The sequence below is a fragment of the Artemia franciscana genome, chromosome 17 (assembly GCF_032884065.1).
Source record: "Artemia franciscana chromosome 17, ASM3288406v1, whole genome shotgun sequence".
NCBI classification, from domain to species: domain Eukaryota; kingdom Metazoa; phylum Arthropoda; class Branchiopoda; order Anostraca; family Artemiidae; genus Artemia; species Artemia franciscana.
Window position 1 is genome coordinate 6,748,198 of NC_088879.1, and position 21,574 is coordinate 6,769,771.

The following is a 21,574-nucleotide window of genomic DNA, read 5'->3' on the forward strand; positions in this document are numbered from 1 at the left end:
TATGCACCAATGAAACTTGGGTCTCTCGTTACTCTTTTTAACCCTCCCAAATCTGTAACTAATGCATACTTTCGACCTTTTGGGGGCACACGCCCTTAAACCACTCGCTGGTTCTGCCCTTAAGTGTTTTGTGTGTTTTGTGTCAACACTAGCGCCAATTTTCACTCTTACAAGTTGCTCCTATGCTTTGATTGTCTCTATTGTCCTCTTTTTTTACTTACTATTGCCTTTTCCCTTTTTGTTTTTTTAATTTATTGTGTCCATAGTAGGTTTTATTCTCGCTCATAATTTTTTTTTTTTTTTTTTTTTTTTTTTTTTTTTAGTATTTTAAAGACTAGAATAAAGTTTAAAAAAGCTCAGTTGTTATCCCTTTCTCCTATTTTTTAGAGGATATCAGCAGCAAGACGCCCACGAGTTTCTTCGTTATATGCTGGATAGATTGCACACAGAGCTGTTGAACTTGCTGCCAGATGTTCCCGAGCCCCTCACATTCCTAAAGGATGAAGACTGTTCCGGGTCCCAAAGATCCAATGATAAAAGCTCAATTGTTACAGCCATTTTTGGTGGTACATTATTGAGTGAGGTAATTTTCTTTTTTTGCATGGCAATTGTTGTTCAGTAAGGCTCAATTATTATGGGGTCTATTGTTCAAATGATAAAAGCTCAATTGTTACAGCCATATTTGGCGAATCAAACTCTTTAAGCTCTTTTCTTGTTTCCCCAGATGAATTTTTATTGACGTCATTAAAAAATCTTACGTCATTATACGTCATTTACATTAGAAAATAGGTAATTTTTGTTTTACCAGTAGGAGAGCGTCTTGATGAGGACTATACTGACATTCTCAACAAAATTGATACCTCTCTCATCAGAGGAGTGTTTCCTGAAAACGCTTGATACTTAAGGGCTTTGTTATCAATGTCAACAGTTATAGAACACAACTAATCCAGATCGTTTACATTGGATGCTTGATAATTTTTCCCCAATGATATGGGGGGGGGTATCTTAATGAGGACCTGGATGATGTTTTCTTCAAAATCGTTACTTTTCTAATCGGAGGAGTTTTTATATAAATCGGAATTCCTACTTCGATTTTCAAAAAAATCTGGTAGTTTTGCTCTAACTCCGCGCTGTATGAAATTTTGAAATTTAGCTTAAATCCCTACCAGAATAAATAACTTGCGTTATTTATTTACTTTATTTACGTTTTGTTCAAAATCAAAACCTATTTTAATATTTCTTTTTTTATCCCAAAACGACCCATTTTTTTACTTTCCCCTGGACATTCCAAGCCAATTTATTTTGGATAATGTCTGCTGGAAATGTCGAGAAAAAAAAACACCTACAACTTGAGATGTGGGGAAAAAAGAACGAAGAAGCAGACAAAGAAGAAGAAAAAGAAAGAAGCAAGCAAGAAACAAGAAGCAAAATAAAAATTGTTTTGCCTTAGATATTCCAATAAAGGGAGACTCGTTTTGTAGGGAAACTTGTCTGAACTATAAAATATGTTTTTATATGTGGTTTCCCTTACCGGTTCTGTTTCTTCTTTATTCCATTTATTTATTTATTCCGTATTCTGTTGTATATTATTATGTTTGCTTATTTTGCTATTCTGTTTATTTATTTTGATTTTTGTTTCTTCCTAGGTTCGATGCCTTTGTTGTGGCATGGACTCTGGGAAAAATGATCCATTTCTTGACCTGTCCCTAGACATTCCAAGTCAATTCTACGCCTCCAAAAAAGTGAAGGATGACCCCACCAGAAGAGATTGTAGACTCACAGGTACAACCTTACTTCATTTTCATGTTTATTTTTTAGAAGTGCTACTAGAGAAGACACCTGAAATAGTATCCTCTCAACAATTTTAAACTGACACATGAGGGGGGGGGGGCTGTGTAAAATTGCAGCTGCTAGCTCCCCAAGACGTTAGACGTTTACCTGCATCTGACGCAATCTATAGCGCACGAGAAGACACCAGAACTTATAATGTTTTAAGCTTCGCCATGAATACCTGAATTATTAAATTTATATGCATACTTATAAGTGTTGCAGAACACACACGCACATTCCTACCTGCCTAATTAGTTTCGAAATAATAAATTGATTTTTCATTTATTTTTTTACTAGTTGAAAAAATAGAAAAACCTCGCAACAGCGAGAGTAACACTTTGGTTTTGTCGTTTTTTTTTTGTTTTTTTCAGCACTCGATTTTAGCTTATTCCTAGAAAGTGGTAAGGGTGTAACCTCTGTGGTTTTTACGGTAAGTATGGACTTAGGCCGGATTGATGAATATGACTTTTTATTTTGGAAAGTTTCGTATAGCTCTTGCCTGGGGCCAAAAATCTATTGTTTCTACCCACTTCTGTTCGTGATTTCAGCTGAGTTTATCATTCCGTTTTTTGCATTTGAGATTGTGCTAAAGAAATGGTATCAGATGTGCCTCTTAAACTTTAAAAGTTCTCTCATTGCTTAAGAAATTAGAGTTTATCCTTTACTCCAATGACGTTAGAAACTTGGCCTACGGCAAAAAGTCAACTTTCGAACTAAGACAGATAGATTTTTTTTCCGATGGCAGTCGATAGCTCTGGATGATTTGATCAAAGGACGCGTCATCTATTTTTTGGTAGAAAAATTCCTTCATGAGATATATCAGTTTGGAAGTTTAAAGGGGTTGACAACTCCAATAGTAAGGTACAAACTGAAACCAAATATAAGCCGATACAGAAATGGTATCAGACGTACATCTTAAACTTTAAAAGTTCTCTCATTGCTAAAGAAATTAGAGTTTATCCTTTGCTCCTTTCTAAGTGATGACGTTAGAAATTTGGCCTACAGTAAAAAAGTCAACTTTTGAACTAAGACAGACAGATTGTTTATTCGACGGCAGTTGACAACTCTTGATGAGCTGATCAAGGTTTACGCTATCCATTTTTCGGTAGAAAAATTCCTTCATGAGATATACCAGTTTGAAAGTTTAAAGGGGCCGACAACTTAAAGTAAGGTTCGCACTGAAACCAAAAAGTGGCCGATACCAATTGTGAGACATATAGGAGAGTTTTACGCATGTAGGGGACTTGTAAGTAATAAACGGCTGTTAGGCTACAATCATTTTCAGTGGTGAGGGGTTTGCAACTTTTCTTGTTGCAATGAGGGGTTTGCAACTTTTGCAAGTTGGTGTACCTAGCATTTATTTTAAGATCCTTACAGATTAAAAAATTCAGCGTTTAATCGAAGCAAGGAAACAAAACCGAAGTGTTGCTCTCGCAACAATTTACTCGGCGGAGCCGAACAAATGTTGCCGCAACACCTCACGTTGCCAATGCAACGTAGATCTAGTTAAAGACTAATATTTATAAAGAAAACTAGCTTTATTAGCCCTTATATTACTAAAACTTCCTCTAAATAGATATCATATCGTCGCTGTTAAAGGTCGTGTCTGACATTTTCATACGTCTAAGGTAATTGCCAAAAATTATTTTCTAAGCTGTTCTAAAGGGAAAATCAGCAGGAAAATATAGATCAAGAGGATTGAGGGGAAACTGAACATACATTGCTTTGCTGTTCCTCTCTTTCAATGTAGCTAAGAATACTGCAAAGAATGCTTTTGCCCAACTAGTTTCCTTCAATTGTTGGTTTTTACACCGTAAACCGTAAATGTACACCGTAAACACAAAAACATTTTAGTGTTATACGGCGTAGCATAATTTGCTCTGCTGAGCCTCTCTTTCAGTGTAGCTTAGAAAATTATATGGGCAATTATTTCAGAAGTTTAAAATGTCAGATTTTGACCTAATGATCCTGTAATAGAAGTAAACGATTTTTTTTTATAATTCTAGTGATCTTATGGGTCATAATGATCCTAAATGTTTTTGTGTTTTTTCACAAGGACTTGTACACCCACCATCATCTTAGAGGCCCAACTGATCCCTCATTATATCTAGTTCACAAGGCCATACAGCATAGTCTTTTTAGCTGAGTTTGTGTATTTGCACAAAAATCGTGTAGATTATGTATAGTGGTATATTTAACCACAGAGAATTAGAGAGCTCACTCATTTATTAAGGTCTGTATTTTGTGTGATATTCGTGTATTAGATTGTGTATTTTGTGTATTAAGCTACTGAGAAATGAAGAGTTCACTCGTGGGTTTAGATGTTTTTTGTTTTTTTTTTGAATTTGTGGTACTCGTGTATTAGATTGTGTATATTGCTATTTTGTGAATTTGGGGTATTCGTGTATTAGATTGTGTATTTGTGTAGATTGAACCACAGAGAAATAGAGGATTCTTTTGTTGTTGTTTTTATTGTGTTTTTGTGTGGTCGTGATATTCGTGTGTTAGTTTGTGTATTTTGTGTATTCAACTACCGGCAAATGGAGAGTTCACTCGTGGGTTTAGATGTTTTTTTTTTGTTTTTTGTATTTGTGGTACTCGTGTATTAGATTGTGTATTTTGTGATTTTGTGGTATTCGTGTATTAGATTGTGTATTTTTGTGGATTTACCCACAGAGAAATACAGGGTTCACTCGTGCTATTTTAGATCTGTGTTTGTGTGGTTGTGATATTCTTGTATTAGATTGCGTATTTTGTATGTTAAACCTCAAATAAACAGAGGGCTTACTCGTGAATTTAGAGGTGTTTCTGTGTGTTTGTGGTATTCGTGTATTAGATAGTGTATTTTGTGTATTTAACCACAGAGAAATAGAGGGTTCACTTTTGCAATTAGACGTATTTTTGTGTATTTGTGATGTTTGTGTATTAGATTGTGTATTTTGTACGTTTAACCACAGAGAAATAGAGCGTTCACTCGTGTATTTAGGTGTGTATTTTGTGTATTTGTAATACTCGTTTAACAATTTCTGTACTTTGTATATTTAGCTATAGAGAAATAGAGGGTGCAGTGGTGTATTTAAATGTTTTTTTCTGTGTATTTGTGATAGTCGTATATTACATTGTGTATTTAACAACAAATAAATAGATTGTTCACTCGTGAATTTAGATTTTTTTCTTGTGTTTTTGTATTTGTAATACTCGTTTATTAATTTGTGTATTTAGTCATAGAGAAATAGAGAGTTCACCAGTGTATTTAGACGGTTTTTCTTTTCGTATATTTTTTGTGTATTTGTGACTCGTTTATTAGATTGTGCATTTAATCACATACTAATAGAGAGTTCCCTCGTTAATTTAGATGTGTTTAGTTTTGTGTTTTGTGTATTTATGATTTATAAATAGAGAGGTCACTATTGAATTAAGATGTGTTTTTGTTTGTGTTTTAGTGTATTTGTGGTACTCGTGTATTAGTTTGCGTATTTTGTAATTTTGTGTATTTGTGAAATTCATGTATTAGATGATGTATTTTGTGTATTTAATCACAGAGAAATAGAGGGTTCACTCGTGCTTTCAGATGTGTTTCTTTTTGTGTTTGAGAGTTCATTGGTGTATTTAGATGTTTATTTTTTTTCGTTTATTTTGTGTATTTGTGATAGTCGTGCATTAGATTGTGTATTTAACCACATATAAATAGAGAATTTACTCGTGTATTTAGATGTTTGCTTTGTGACTTTGTGTACACACGTGCATTCAATTGTGTATTCTATATTTTTAGCGGCAGAGAAAAAGAAAGTTCACTCCTGCATTTAGATGTTTGTTTTGTGAATTTGTGTGTACACATACATTGAATTTTGTATTCTGTATTTTTTGCGACTGAGAAACAGAAAGTTCACTCGTGCATTTAGATGTGTGTTTTGTTTATTTGTGATTGGCTACTCGTGTATTTTGTGTATTTAAACTCATACAAAGAGAGTTCTTTAATTTAAAATCTTATGGCTTGCAAATTTTTTATTCAATTTACTGCAAATCACTATTTTAAGCCTGTCCACAAACTTTCAAAACAGCACACAACTCCTTGTTTCTTTGTCATAAGCAGTCTTATAAGGACTAGAGAACATCAAGAACTTTTATCAATGGAAGATGCAGCCGGCTTATAAGGCCGTCATTTAACTAGACGACAGTTGGATGTATAATCTTCAAGGAATAAAAAGGCAAAATATTCAAAATAGTGTCAAGTTTGTGGCTTCCATCAACTCAACTCAATAGGCTGGTATTATTAATTGTCACTTGGTTTGATTAGTAACTAGGCAGTTTTGAAAATTATTTAAGATTCAAAGGATTCAAGCTAAATGATTCAGTGATTCAAGAGAAATGGTGCTATTATCTCGGCCGTATCCATCATTTTTTAGGGGGGGGGGGTAAAAAAACTTTATGAAACGCAACAAGTATTTGACAATTCACCTAATGCATGACATATAGGATATCTAGCTGGATGGTAACAGGCTCTTAGAGCGAAGAATCACACTCAGCTTTCTTGATAAGGAAGATGGGATCTGATCGAAATGTGCACCCAAGAGAAGAGTAACGAGACATGAATTGGCAGGAGTTGAAGTTTGTCAACCCTTTTGATAATTCTACTTTTGAAGATTAAATCGAATGTTGACGCGAGATTTTCGATTGAGTGTGTAGCTCCGTCCAATCCCCTCTCAATTTATTAAAAACGGTACTTAAGGTACTCAAGTGAACACTACTTGAGTGTGTAGCTCCGTCCAATCCCCTCTCAATTCATCAAAAATGATACTGAGTGTACTTAAGTGAACTCAAACGGTACTTAAGGTACTCAAGTGGATGGTACTTGAGTGTGTAGCTCTGTTCAATCCCCCGTCAATTCATTAAAAACGGTACTTAAGGTACTCAAGTGAACGGTACTTGAGTGTGTAGCTACGTCCAATCCGCTCTCAATTTATTAAAAACGGTACTTAAGGTACTCAAGTGAACGATACTTGAGTGTGTAGCTCCGTCCAATCCTCTCTCAATTCGTTAAAAACGGTACTTAAGGTACTCAAGTTAACGGTACTGAAGTGTACTTAAGTGAACTCAAACTGTACTGAAGGTACTCAAGTGAACGGTACTTGAGTGTGTAGCTCCGTCCAATCCCTTCTCAATACATCAAAAACGATACTTAAGTGTACTTAAATCAACTCAAATGGTACTCAAGTGAACGGTACTTGAGTGTGTAGCTCCGTCCAATCCCCTCTCAATTCATTAAGAACGGTACTGAAGTGTACTTAAGTGAATTCAAACGGTACTTAAGGTACTCAATTGAACGGTACTTGAGTATGTAACTTCGTCTAATCCCCTCTTAATTCATTAAAAACGGCACTGAAGTGTACTTAAGGGAATTCAAACGGTACTTAAGGTACTCAATTGAACGGTACTTGAGTATATAACTCCGTCGATTCCCCTCTCAATTCATTACAAACGGTACTGAAATAAACATTCAAGATCAGGATTTTTATTATAAAAATCTACTCAAAGCCATAAGATGCGAATTTGGCCCTTCGAGGGTTGTGACAGGAATTTTTGAAACAAATATCTTATAGTTAAATATAGAATAGAATATGTTTTAATCACTGCAATAGTTGAAGCTAACATGAGCATGTCATGATACAAAAAAGGACCTAAAACAAATAAACAACAACATAAATAGAAAACAAAGTTAAGACAGCAAGTGCTGCTTCAAGGTCAATAAATTAAAATGAGTAATGAAAAAAATTAATGTAAGTCGAGAATCTATTTTCACGATTAAAATAGCGAACGTTTATATAGAATATTTCAGAATAATTAAGTATATAAATGATTGGTATATTCAAAAATACTCACTGGCAAATACCTGAAATAAACTGCATCAAACATTAAATATTTGTCAAGGTTATATTATTAAAATACCCAATAAAACAAGGGACAAATGATTTGCAATATATCTTGGTAATAAAGGCTGGGTAAGTCATTAACTGTCGACAATTATCTTTATTTGTCGGAGTCTAGTGACTGGTCCTTCAGTAGGGTTGCTCTCAAGGTCGGGTAGTAGACCACGATGAGCTGAGGAATCCAAACAATTTGGTCCAAATCGATATGTCAACTCATGTCTACGACTATCAAGTGAATCCAGGTTAATTTGTTTTAGTGTATCATCATATGTTGAGTAATTATGTCCAAGTATAATTTTTACACCTCTTTTCTGTATCATCTCAACTATATATAGTCATATATGGTTATAGTCATGGTTATGTGTCATAGAGATGTCATAGATGTCATAGATGGTTATAGACTGTCATTAATGGCTATCTGTATGCATAAAATCAAATGTATGTTTATGTGTCCTGTACAAATTACTAGCATTCATCTGATCGCCAGGAAACTTTAAAAAGTTCTTGCGTACACTCTTGCGATGGTTTTAGGCATAACCCCCCCCCCCCCCTCCGAATTCCTCTTAATACTTTTGTGCTGACTGAAATTATAGACCCTTCAACATTAATACTTGACAGTTCCTTCCTGTCACATTAAACACATTTTCAGGATGTTCTATTGACTAGTTAGTTATTAATGAATTCTGTCATCTAGCACAGTTCCTAAGTTCTTTGGACACTTTCAATAAGTTCTCTGGAGTCGGTATTCAACAATTTCACGAATTTTATATTCAACCTGATTTTTTAAAAGCTTTTCAAAATAAAAATACTTCAAACCCCCATACTATATACTACTGCATACTATGAACTACTATATACTAATGTATACTACTACTGTAGACAATTATAAACTATTAGAGGGATTTTTACATTATTTTATGCAATATTGTATATTACTATAGATTGCTTATTGGATTTAATGGAAGTAGTAAAGATTGGAGAAGCCGGATTGAACATGGACAGTACACAGTTGGTCCCTTGGCAAAGTTCACTCTCTCGGAAAACAAACTAGAACAGGGTTTACCCAAGGTGGTGCTCAATTTTAGCAACCCCCCCCGACCCAAAATGTGAGATATTACTCAAGGATATAAACTCTTCAGTAATTTTATTATTTGGCAAGTAAATAGGATTTTTTATAATAAACTATTATACGCTATTATAGACTACTGTGTAATATTGAATGATATATGGTACTGTATACTACTACTATAGATTATCATTCAGACTACCATATACTATTATAGATTATTTGTAAACCATGTGTATTCTCTATTATTCATTTTTTATAGACTGCTTATTGAATTTTATGGAAGTAGAAGAACTTGGAGAAACAGAATTGTATATGTGCTCTTCCTGCCGTAGTAAACAAAGGTCCACCAAAAAATTCTCTCTTCGTCGACTACCAAACGTAAGTTCTAATTTGTTTAATTCATATATATTAATGTGCGAGGGGGAAGCCTTTGGGTCTGTCTCTTCCTCCCCTGAAATATATCGATTCAAATAATATTTTCGAATCGATAATTTTATTTTAAAAATTTCTATCTCAGCATGGTTGCCGAATTTGAATCTTACGTCAAAAAAGCATATATATATATATATATATATATATATATATATATATATATATATATATATATATATATATATATATATATATATATATATATATATATATATATATATATATATATATATATATATATATATATCTATATATATAAAAATAAGTTGTCTGTGTGTGGATCTGTGGATGGATCAGGTGACGTCATGTTTGTTCGCATATGACGTCTGAATTATTTCACACTAATACAAAAGAAGAAAAAAACTAAAAAAGGTAAAAACTACAAAAAAAACTAAAAAGAAAAAAAAACTAAAAAAGCTAAAAAACTAAAAAAAAACTAAAAAAAGGCAAAAATCTAATAACTAAAAAAAAACTGAAAAAAATAAAAAAAGGCAAAAACTACAAAAAAATAAAAACTAATAAAAAAACTAAAAAAGCTAAAAAACTAAAAAAACTAAAAAAAACTAAAAAAAGGTAAAAAACTAAAAAAAACTAAAAACTAAAAAAGAAAAAAACTAAAAAAAAGGAAAAAACTGAAAAATAAAAGAGAAAAAGAAAACTAAAAAAATATGAATAAATATATATAAAAATAAGTTGTTTGTGGGTTATGTCTGTCTGTCTGTCTGTCGAGTGACGTCGTGTTTGCCCGCATATGACGTCTGAATTATTTCACACTAATACAAAAGAAGAAAAAAAACTAAAAAAGGTAAAAACTACAAAAAAAACTAAAAAGAAAAAAAACTAAAAAAGCTAAAAAACTAAAAAAAAACTAAAAAAACGTAAAAAACTAAAAACTAAAAAAAACTGAAAAAACTAAAAAAAGGCAAAAACTAAAAAAAACTAAAAACTAATAAAAAAACTAAAAAAGCTAAAAAACTAAAAAAACTAAAAAAAGGTAAAAAACAAAAAAAAAAAATAAAAACTAAAAAAGAAAAAACTAAAAAAAAGGAAAAAACTGAAAAATAAGAGAAAAAGAAAACTAAAAAAATATTAATAAATATAAAAAATATAAATATAATATAAATTAGCAATCAACAAAGCACCGAGACACAAATGACGACCGGGACACAGGGAGTATAAATGACGACCAGGACATAAGTAAAAAAAAAAACTAAAAAAACTAAAAAAATGGTAAAAACTACAAAAAAACTAAAAACTAATAAAAAAACTAAAAAATCTAAAAACCTAAATAAACTAAAAAAGAAAAAAAAGGAAAAAAATAAAGGAGAAAAACAAAACTAAAAAACGAATGTATATACAGACCGGGACACCGGGATACAAATGACGACCGGGACACAGGGAATATAAATGACGACCGGGACACAGGGACACAACTACAATGGGGACGCCGGGGGGCACAGGGGGATATAAATGACGACCGGGACACCGGGACACAAGGAATATAAATGACGCCCGGGACACTCAAAGAGAAATCACAGACTGGAACACCGGGACACAAATGACGACCGGGACACAGGGAATATAAATGACGACCGGGACACAGGGACATAACTACAAAGGGGACGCCGGGGTGCACAGGGGGATATATAAATGACGATGGCGACTCAGGGAATGGTCGATTAGCAATCACCATCAACAAAGCTCAAGGGCAATCATTAGAATCATGAGGTATAGATCTGAATACGGATTGTTTTCCCATGGACCATTATATGTTGCATGTTCAAGAGTCGGTAAACCTGACAATCTATTTATATGCACAGACAATGGGACAGCAAAGAATGTTGTATATTCGCAAGTTTTACGTAGTTAAAAACATATATATATATATATATATATATATATATATATATATATATATATATATATATATATATATATATATATATATATATATATATATATATATATATATATATATATATATATATATATCTATCTATATTCACAGGTGGGACATAGGGACACAACTACAATGGCGCGTAACTAATATGGCGCGTAACGACTTACGCGCGCGGGGGGGCTTGGGGGGGGCGCGAAGCGCCCCCACCAACTAGGTGTTGGGGTGGCGCGAAGCGCCACCCCAACAGCTAGTATATATATATATATATATATATATATATATATATATATATATATATATATATCCGTTGATTTTTGAATTTAAAAAAGAGGGAATAGTTGTGGGAAAAGTGGAAGTCATGGCCAATTGTAGAAAAAAGCCAAGACAGATTGTTGAATTAAGTGGGCAGCCCAGTCAAGGGTTAATTTTATCCCTTTGATTGCCGTTGTTACTGTCTGCCATTTATGCTACACCTTTCCGTGCATGTGTGTCCCTTCACAAATGCCAAACTAGAGTCGTACCTGTTGGAGGCTCTCGCTGGGGAACAAACGCAGGTTGACTTGACTACGGGTTAAATTACTTGAAAATTTTCCTCTCATTTCTATCACTCGACAACGCTGAACTAGAGTCAACCCTCTCATGCTAATTCACGGTGGGTTGGGTTCAACCTGTTGGAGGTTCTCTCTCAGTTTAATTCACGGTCGCAGAAAGGGGGAAGCAGCATATTGACAAATTTAGCAATCTATTTACAACTGATTACCCCGCCAAAGAAATGAATATGAATGGAAATAACGAGTCCAATTCAAGGCCTACAAGGGCCTCCTGCAATCTGCCTCGACTCTTATGCAAGTGAACTTGCTGTTGAACTTGTGAATACTAGCTGTTGGGGTGGCGCTTCGCGCCACACAAACACCTAGTTGGTGGGGGCGCTTCGCGCCAACCCCCCAAACCCTCCCGCGCGCTTAAGTCGTTACGCGCCATATTAGTTACGCGCCATTGTAGTTGTGTCCCTGTGTCCCACCTGTGAATATATATGTATATATATATATATATATGTATATATATATATATATATATATATATATATATATATATATATATATATATATACATATATATATATATATATATATATATATATATATATATATATATATATATATATATATATATATATATATATATATATATATATATATATATATATATATATATATATATATATATATATATATATATATATATTTATATATTTAACTACGTGAAACTTGCGAATATACAACATTCTTGGCTGTCACTTTATCTGTGCGTATAAATAGATTGTCAGGTTTACCGACTCTTGAACATGCAACATATAATTGTCCATGGGAAAAATAATCTGTATTCAGATCTGTACCTCATTATTATAATGATTACCCTTGTGCTTTGTTGATGGTGATTGCTAATCGAACGTTCCCTGTGTCCCCGTCGTCGTCTATATATCCCCCCGGCGTCCCCGTTGTTGTTGTTTCCCTGTGTCCCGGTCGTCATTTGTGTCCCTGTGTCCCAGTCTGTAATTTCTCTTTGAGTGTCCTGGTCGTCATCTATATTCCCTGTGTCCCGGTCGTCATTTGTGTCCCGGTGCTTTGTTGATGATGATTGCTAATCGAACATTCCTTGTGTCCCGGTCGCTTTCTCTTTGAGTGTCCCGGTCGTCATTTATATTCCCTATGTCCCGGTTTCCCGGTCGTCATTTGTGTCCCGATGTCCCGGTCTGTAATTTCGTCAGTCGACAAACATGACGTCACTCGACACACAGACATACAGACAACTTATTTTTATATATATAGACATATATAAAAACTAGCTGTTGAGGTGGCGCTTCGCGCCACCCCAACACCTAGTTGGTGGGGGTGCTTCGCAACCCCCCAAGCCCCCCCCGCGCGCGTAAGTCGTTACGCGCCATTGTAGTTGTGTCCCTGTGTCCCACCTGTGAATATAGATAGATATATACATATATTTTTTACTACGTAAAACTTGCGAATAAACAACATTCTTGGCTGTCCCATCGTCTGTGTATATAAATAGATTGTCAGGTTTACCGACTCTTGAACATGCAACATATAATTGTCTATGGGAAAAACAATATGTATTCAGATCTATACCTCATTATTCTAATAATTGCCCTTGAGCTTTGTTGATGGTGACTGCTAATCGAATATTCCCTGTGTCCCCGTCGTCGCGCCACCCCAACACCTAGTTGGTGGGGGCGCTTCGCGCCCCCCAAGCCCCCCCGCGCGCGCAAGTCGTTACGCGCCATATTAGTTACGTGCCATTGTAGTTGTGTCCCTGTGTCCTACCTGTGAATTTAGATATATATATATATATATATATATATATATATATATATATATATATATATATATATATATATATATATATATATATATCTATCTATCTATATATATAAAAATAAGTTGTCTGTCTGTCTGTGGATCAGGTGACGTCATGTTTCTGTGTCGGCTGACGTCATGAAATTAGGTTTCTGTGTCGGCTGACGTCATGAAATTAGTTGTCGTCATTTTTCTTTGACGGTGACGTCATTCAAGATATTTAAGACATATGTTCACGTAGAAATCTATTAATGTTTAAGTTTACAATGACTGATGAACTTACCATGGCAAAAGCCGATGAAGATGCTCAAAGAGTCTATGCCAAAAAACTTGCTGCTGATAGAGAAAGTCAGAAAAGAAAGCGTGCCGAGGAACTACCAGAGCAACGCGAAAGCAGACTTGCTGCTAAAAGAGAAAGTGAAAAAAGAAGGCGTGTCGAGGAATCAAAAGAACAGCAGGGAAACAGGCTTGAGGCTGATAGAGAAAGAAAGAACAGAAAGCGTGCCGAGGAATCAAAAGAACAGCAAGGAAACAGGCTTGAGGCTGATAGAGAAAGAAAGAACAGAAAGCGTGCCGAGGAACTACCAGAGCAACGCGGAAGCAGGCTTGCTGCTGATAGGGAAAGTAAGAAAAGAAAGCGTGCCGAGGAATCAGAGCAACCTGAAAGTTATCGCCTGGCATTCAGGTACAACCCAGTCGATGATTATAGCTTGAGTAGATGTGTTCAAATCGGGACAATGTCTAAAATTTGTCCCTATTGCAAGGCCTTGAAATTCAATGGTGAAACAATGGGAATGTGTTGCGCCTCAGGAAAAGTTAAACTTCCTCTATTGGCTGCACCACCAGGGCCATTGAAGACTTTCCTTACTGGAACTACGTCAGAATCTAAGCGTTTTTTGTCAAAAATCAGAAAATACAACTCATGTTTCCAAATGACGTCGTTTGGAGCCCAAATCGAAAATCCAGATCAATTTATGTCTACTTTCAAAGTAAAAGGGCAAATTTATCATAGAGCAGGGTACCTTCTACCATTCTCAGGCGAGAATCATAAATTTTTACAATTATACTTCATCAGTGATAGAAATTCTGAATTGAATGCACGTTGCGAAATTTCTCCCAACGTTGAAAGGACAATCGTTTCCCAATTGCAACATCTTTTCCACGAAAATAATAATTTAGTGCGTCTGTTCAAAACAGCCATCGATTTGATGCCTACTGATACGCATAAAATTGTTATTTCCGCTGACAAAACGCCTCCTGGCCAACATGTGCGTAGATACAATGCTCCAACTATCGACGAAGTGGCAATCGTTATGGTCGGTGATCAGTTTTTACCTCGAGATATTATTCTTCATAAGCGAAACGCTCAGTTGTTAAGAATTGCTGAAACTCATCGATGCTACGATGCCCTACAATATCCTATCATTTTTTGGGATGGAGCCGACGGCTATCACTTTAATATTAAATTGATGAATCCAGCCACTAACAAAGAAATGAATAAGAAATGCAGCGCAATGCATTATTATTCCTATAGACTAATGATTCGGCAGGATGAAGAAAATTATATTTTAAAATGCTGTGAATTGTTTCACCAATTCGTCGTTGATATGTATGCTAAAATTGAATCAGAACGTTTGCTATATATCCGCCTGAATCAGACCAAGCTCCGCTCTGAACAATACATTCATTTGCGAGATGCAGTTATAAATGACGGTAATACCACAAACGTTGGAAAGTTAACAATTTTACCTTCGTCATATGCTGGCAGTCCCCGTCATATGCATGAATATGCTCAAGATGCTATTGCGTATGTTCGTCTCTATGGTCGTCCAGATTTATTTATTACATTTACATGTAATCAATCTTGGGACGAGATACTGCAGCTTTTACTTCAAGGACAATCGGCGGTTCATAGGCATGACATTACGGCCCGTGTCTTCCGGCAAAAGTTGAAATCACTGATAAACTACATTGTAAAACATGAAGTGTTTGGGTCAGTGCGATGCTGGATGTACTCAGTGGAATGGCAAAAACGAGGTTTGCCACACGCACATATACTAATCTGGCTACATAAAAAAATTACTTCGAACGAAATTGATGATGTGATTTCCGCTGAAATACCTGATAAAAATGTCGATAAGGGGTTACATGATATTAATGTAAAAAATATGATACATGGACCTTGCGGTGAACGAAATTGCGGTGAACTGAACGAAAATTCACCATGCATGGCCAAAGGAAGGTGCACAAAGCAATATCCTCGACTTTTAGTATCAAACACAATTACTGGCAATGATGGTTACCCACAATATAGAAGAAGATCTACTGAAGATGGCGGTAAAACAGCAATAATAAAGAAGCGTAACGGTACCACCATCGAAGTAGATAACCAGTGGGTTGTTCCATATTCCCCATTATTATCAAAAATATTTAATGCACACATAAACGTTGAATACTGTAACTCCGTAAAGGCAATCAAATACATATGTAAATACGTCAACAAAGGCAGTGATATGGCAGTTTTTTGCTTGCAGCCCGAAATCAAAGATTTCGATGAAATCGTAGAATATCAGGCTGGAAGATACATAAGCAGTAATGAAGCTGTTTGGCGAATTCTTTCATTTCCGATACATGAACGTAGTCCAGCTGTTGTTCACTTAGCGGTACATTTACAGAATGGTCAACGTGTTTATTTCACGGAAACCAACGTGCAACAAAGAGTCCTGAATCCACCGGATACAACATTAACAGCTTTTTTTTCGCTTTGCAAAAATGATTCTTTTGCAAAAAAACTGCTGTATACTGAAGTGCCTTCGTATTACACGTGGAATACTAAAAATAAAGTATTTGAACGTCGAAAGCAGGGTAAGTCAGTCGACGGCCAACCTACCATCTTCAAAGATACCACGATAGGAAGACTCTACACCGTTCACCCCAATCAACATGAATGCTTCTTTCTACGCCTGCTTTTGGTGAATGTACCCGGTCCGACATCCTTTGAGTATTTGAGGACTGTAAATGGTACTATACATAACACTTACCGTAGTGCATGCCAAGCTCTGAATTTGTTGGAGAATGACCAACACTGGGATAACTGCATCAATGACGCGTGCGAAACGTCAACCCCAAGTCAAATTCGTGCATTGTTTGGCATCATTTTAACAACTTACTCTCCATCAGCTCCTACAGAATTATGGGGAAAATATAAGTCAAAAATGTCCGAAGATATACTCCATCGAAAACAGTTAGAGACGTCAGATATGACTTTTGATTTTACATCAGAAATTTATAACTACACTTTAGTTGTTATAGAAGATTTGTGCGTAAGTATGGCAAACAAACCTCTTCAGGATTTGGGAATGCCTTCACCTAACCGTATCGCTGCTGTTTCGACATGTGTAGAATTGTATCGTGAACAAAGTTACAGTACGAGTGATCTATTGTCGTATGTACAAAATAACATTTCCAAGTTAACGTCGGAACAAAAAGACATTTATGATACGATAATGCATTGTATCGATAACAACGTTGGAGAAATTTTCTTTTTGGATGCGCCAGGAGGTACTGGTAAAACGTTTGTGATAAAACTGATTCTGGCATCAATTCGATCAAAAAATGATATAGCGTTGACAATTGCGTCGTCCGGAATAGCCGCAACATTGCTGCCTGGTGGAAGAACTGCTCATTTCGCTTTGAAATTGCCTCTGAACTTGCATTCTACAGAAACTCCCACGTGCAATATTTCCAAATCATCTGGGATGGGTAAAGTATTGCAGCAATGCAAACTTATTATTTAGGATGATTCTGGCATCAATTCGATCTAAAAATGATATAGCGTTGGCAATTGCGTCGTCCGGAATAGCCGCAACATTGCTGCCTGGTGGAAGAACTGCTCATTTCGCTTTGAAATTGCCTCTGAACTTGCATTCTACAGAAACTCCCACGTGCAATATTTCCAAATCATCTGGGATGGGTAAAGTATTGCAGCAATGCAAACTTATTATTTGGGATGAGTGCACAATGGCACACAAAAAATCGCTCGAGGCTCTGGATCAATGCTTGAAAGATTTGCGAGGGAAGTCGAAACCCTTTGGCAGCACCTTAATATTGCTTGCGGGAGATTTCAGGCAAACATTACCTATAATACCTAGATCAACTCCTGCAGACGAAATGAATTCTTGCCTGAAAAATTCTAATTTATGGGCACACGTAAAAACATTAAAATTAACTACAAATATGCGTGTCCGATTGCAAAACGATGACTCTGGTCAAACATTTTCAGATCAATTGCTGGCAATGGGAAACGGAAAGCTCCCAGTAGACTCAATTTCAGGACGTATACAACTACCTGCTGATTTCTGTAATTTAGTGACGTCCAAAAATGAATTGATTGAAAAAGTATTTCCGAATATTCTAAAAAATTATAAAAATAATAAATGGCTAAGTGAAAGAGCGATTCTCGCACCCAAAAATATAGACGTCCACGAAATCAACAATATTGTTTTGACCAAGATTCGAGACCAGGCAGTCCTTTACAAGTCAGTCGACACAGTTTTGGAACCAAATGAAGTGGTTAATTATCCATCTGAATTTTTAAATTCCATAGATCTTTCAGGGTTTCCACCACACGTGCTACAACTAAAAATAGGCGTACCAATAATACTTTTAACAAATATAAACCCACCAAAGCTTTGCAATGGCACTCAACTTGCCGTAAAAAAAACAATGGAAAACCTAATAGAGGCCACAATCTTGACAGGGCCTTTTGAGGGTGAGGCTGTTCTTATTCCTCGCATTCCCATGATTCCAACGGATCTGCCTTTTCAATTTAAAAGGTTGCAATTCCCAATTCGATTAGCATTTGCAATCACCATTAACAAAGCTCAAGGTCAATCATTAGAAAAATGTGGTATAGATCTTAATACTGATTGTTTTTCCCATGGACAATTGTACGTTGCATGTTCGAGGGTCGGTAAACCTGACAATCTATTTATATGCAGCGACAATTGGACAGCGAAGAATGTTGTATATTCGCAAGTTTTACGCAGTTAATTTGTATTTTGGAACCAAATGAAGCGGTTAATTATCCATCTGAATTTTTAAATTCCATAGATCCTTCAGGGTTTCCACCACACGTGCTACAACTAAAAATAGGCGTACCAATAATACTTTTAAGAAATATCAACCCACCAAAGCTTTGCAATGGCACGCGACTTGCCGTAAAAAAATCAATGGAAAACCTAATAGAGGCCACAATCTTGACAGGGCCTTATGAAGGTGAGGCTGTTCTTATTCCTCGCATTCCCATGATTCCAACGGATCTGCTTTTTCAATTTAAAAGATTGCAATTCCCAATTCGATTAGTATTTGCAACCACCATCAACAAAGCTCAAGGGCAATCACTAGAAAAATGCGGTATAGATCTTAATACAGATTGCTTTACCAATGTACAATTGTATGTTGCATCTTTGAGGGTCGGTAAACCTGACAATCTATTTATACGCACAGACAATGGGACAGCGAAGACTGTTGTATATTCACAAGTTTTACGTAGTTAATTTGTATTGTATCTATCTATCTATCTATCTATATAAAAACGAGTTGTGTGTATGCATGTTTGTTTGTTTGTAGAAAGAGCGTTTGCATATGACGTCATTATTAGTACATACGGCTTTGTATATGGACAGACAATGGGAAAGCCAAGAATGTTGTATATTCGCAATTTTTACGTAGTTTGAAACACATTTATAAATCTATCTATATTCACAGGTGGGACACAGGGACACAACTACAATGGCGCGTAACTAATATGGCGCGTAACGACTTACGCGCGCGGGGGGGCTTGGGGGGGCGCGAAGCGCCCCACCAACTAGGTGTTGGGGTGGCGCTTCGCGCGACCCCAACAGCTAGTATATATATATATATATATATATATATATATATATATATATATATATATATATATATATATATATATATATATATATATATATATATATATATATATATATTTTTAACTACGTAAAACTTGCGAATGTACAACATTCTTGGCTGTCCCATTGTCTGTGCATATAAATATATTGTCAGGTTTACCGACTCTTGAACATACAACATGTATTTAACCATGGGAAAAACAATCTGTATTCAGATCTACACCTCATTATTCTAATGATTGCCCTTGAGCTTTGTTGATGGTGATTGCTAATCAAACATTCCCTGTGTCCCTGTCGTCATTTATATATCCCCTTGTGCCCCTCGGCGTCCCCGTTGTTGTTGTTTCCCTGTGTATTGGTCGTCATATGTGTCCCGGTGTCCCAGTCTGTATTTTCTCTTTGAGTGTCGCAGTCGTCATTTATATTCCCTGTGTCGTGGTGTCCCGGTCGTCATTTTTGTCCCAGTCTTCATTTGTGTTCCGGTGTGCCAGTCTGTAATTTCTCTTCGAGTGTCCTGGTCGTTATTTATATTCCCTGTGTCCCGGTCGTCATTTGTGTCCTGGTGCTTTGTTGATGGTGATTGCTAATCCTTGTGTCCCGGTCGCTTTCTCTTTGAGTGTCCCGGTCGTCATTTATATTCCCTATGTCCCGGTGTCCCGGTCGTCATTTGTGTCCCGTTGTCCTGGTGTGTAATTTCGTCAATCAACAAACATGACGTCAGTCGACATACAAACATGACGTCACTCAACACACAGACAACTTATTTATATATATATATATATATATATATATATATATATATATATATATATATATATATATATATATATATATATATATATATATATATATATAGATGCCCCGGTGTCCCGGTCGTCATTTGTGTCCCGATGTCCTGGTGTGTAATCTCGTCAGTCGACAAACATGACGTCAGTCGACAGGCTTGCGGCTGATAGAGAAGGTAAGAACAGAAAGCGTGCCGAGGAATCACAAGAGCAACGCGAAACCAGACTTGCTGCTAAAAGAGAAAGTGAAAAAAGAAGGGTTGCCGAGGAATCACAAGAACAGCAAGAAAACAGGCTTGCGGCTGATAGAGAAAGTAATAAAAGAAAGCGTGCCGAGGAATCACAAGAGCAATCTGAAATTTATCGCCTGGCATTCAGGTACAGCCCAGTCGATGATTATAGCTTGAGTGGATGTGTTCAAATCGGGACTATGTCTAAAATTTGTCCCTATTGCAAGGCCTTGAAATTCAATGGTGAAACAATGGGAATGTGTTGCGCCTCAGGAAAAGTTAAACTTCCTTTATTGCCTGCACCACCAGAGCCATTGAAGACTTTGCTTACTGGAACTACGTCAGAATCTAAGCGTTTTTTGTCACAGATTTGAAAATATAACTCATGTTTCCAAATGACGTCGTTTGGTGCCCAAATCCAAAATCCAGATCAATTTATGCCTACTTTCAAAGTAGAAGGGCAAATTTATCATAGAGCAGGGTCCTTTCTACCATTCTCAGGCGAGAATCATAAATTTTTACAATTGTACTTCATCAGTGATAGAAATTCTGAATTGAATGCACGTTGCGAAATTTCTCCCAACGTTGAAAGGACAATCGTTTCCCAATTGCAACATCTTTTCCACGAAAATAATAATTTATTGCGTTTGTTCAAAACAGCCATCGATTTGTTGCCTACTGATACGCATAAAATTGTTATTTCCGCTGACAAAACGCCTCCTGGCCAACATGTGCGTAGATACAATGCTCCAACTATCGACGAAGTGGCAATCGTTATGGTCGGTGATCAGTTTTTACTTCGAGAAATTATTCTTCATAAGCGAAACGCTCATTTGGTAAGAATTGCTGAAACTCATCGATGCTACGATGCCCTACAATATCGTACTTACAATGCATTATTATTCCTATAGACTAATGATTCGGCAGGATGAAGACAATTATATTTTAAAATGCCGTCAATTGTTTCACCAATACGTCGTTGATATGTATGCAAAAATTGAATCAGAACGTTTGCTATATATCCGTCTGAATCAGACCAAGCTCCGCTCCGAACAATACAGTCATTTGCGAGATGCAGTTGTAAATGACGGTAATA

At 35.9% G+C, this 21,574-nt stretch overlaps 1 protein-coding gene across 1 annotated transcript in view; it reads left to right on the forward strand.

Annotated features, from left to right (window-relative positions):
- The window catches only part of LOC136037756 (ubiquitin carboxyl-terminal hydrolase 3-like), a 70,008-nt gene that overhangs the window by 37,243 nt on the left and 11,191 nt on the right, over positions 1 to 21,574 (forward strand). Inside the window, exons 6-8 of the mRNA XM_065720554.1 lie at positions 388 to 583; positions 1,647 to 1,782; positions 9,086 to 9,204. Coding sequence (XP_065576626.1) covers positions 388 to 583; positions 1,647 to 1,782; positions 9,086 to 9,204 — 451 coding nt within the window. The remainder of the gene's footprint in view (positions 1 to 387; positions 584 to 1,646; positions 1,783 to 9,085; positions 9,205 to 21,574) is intronic.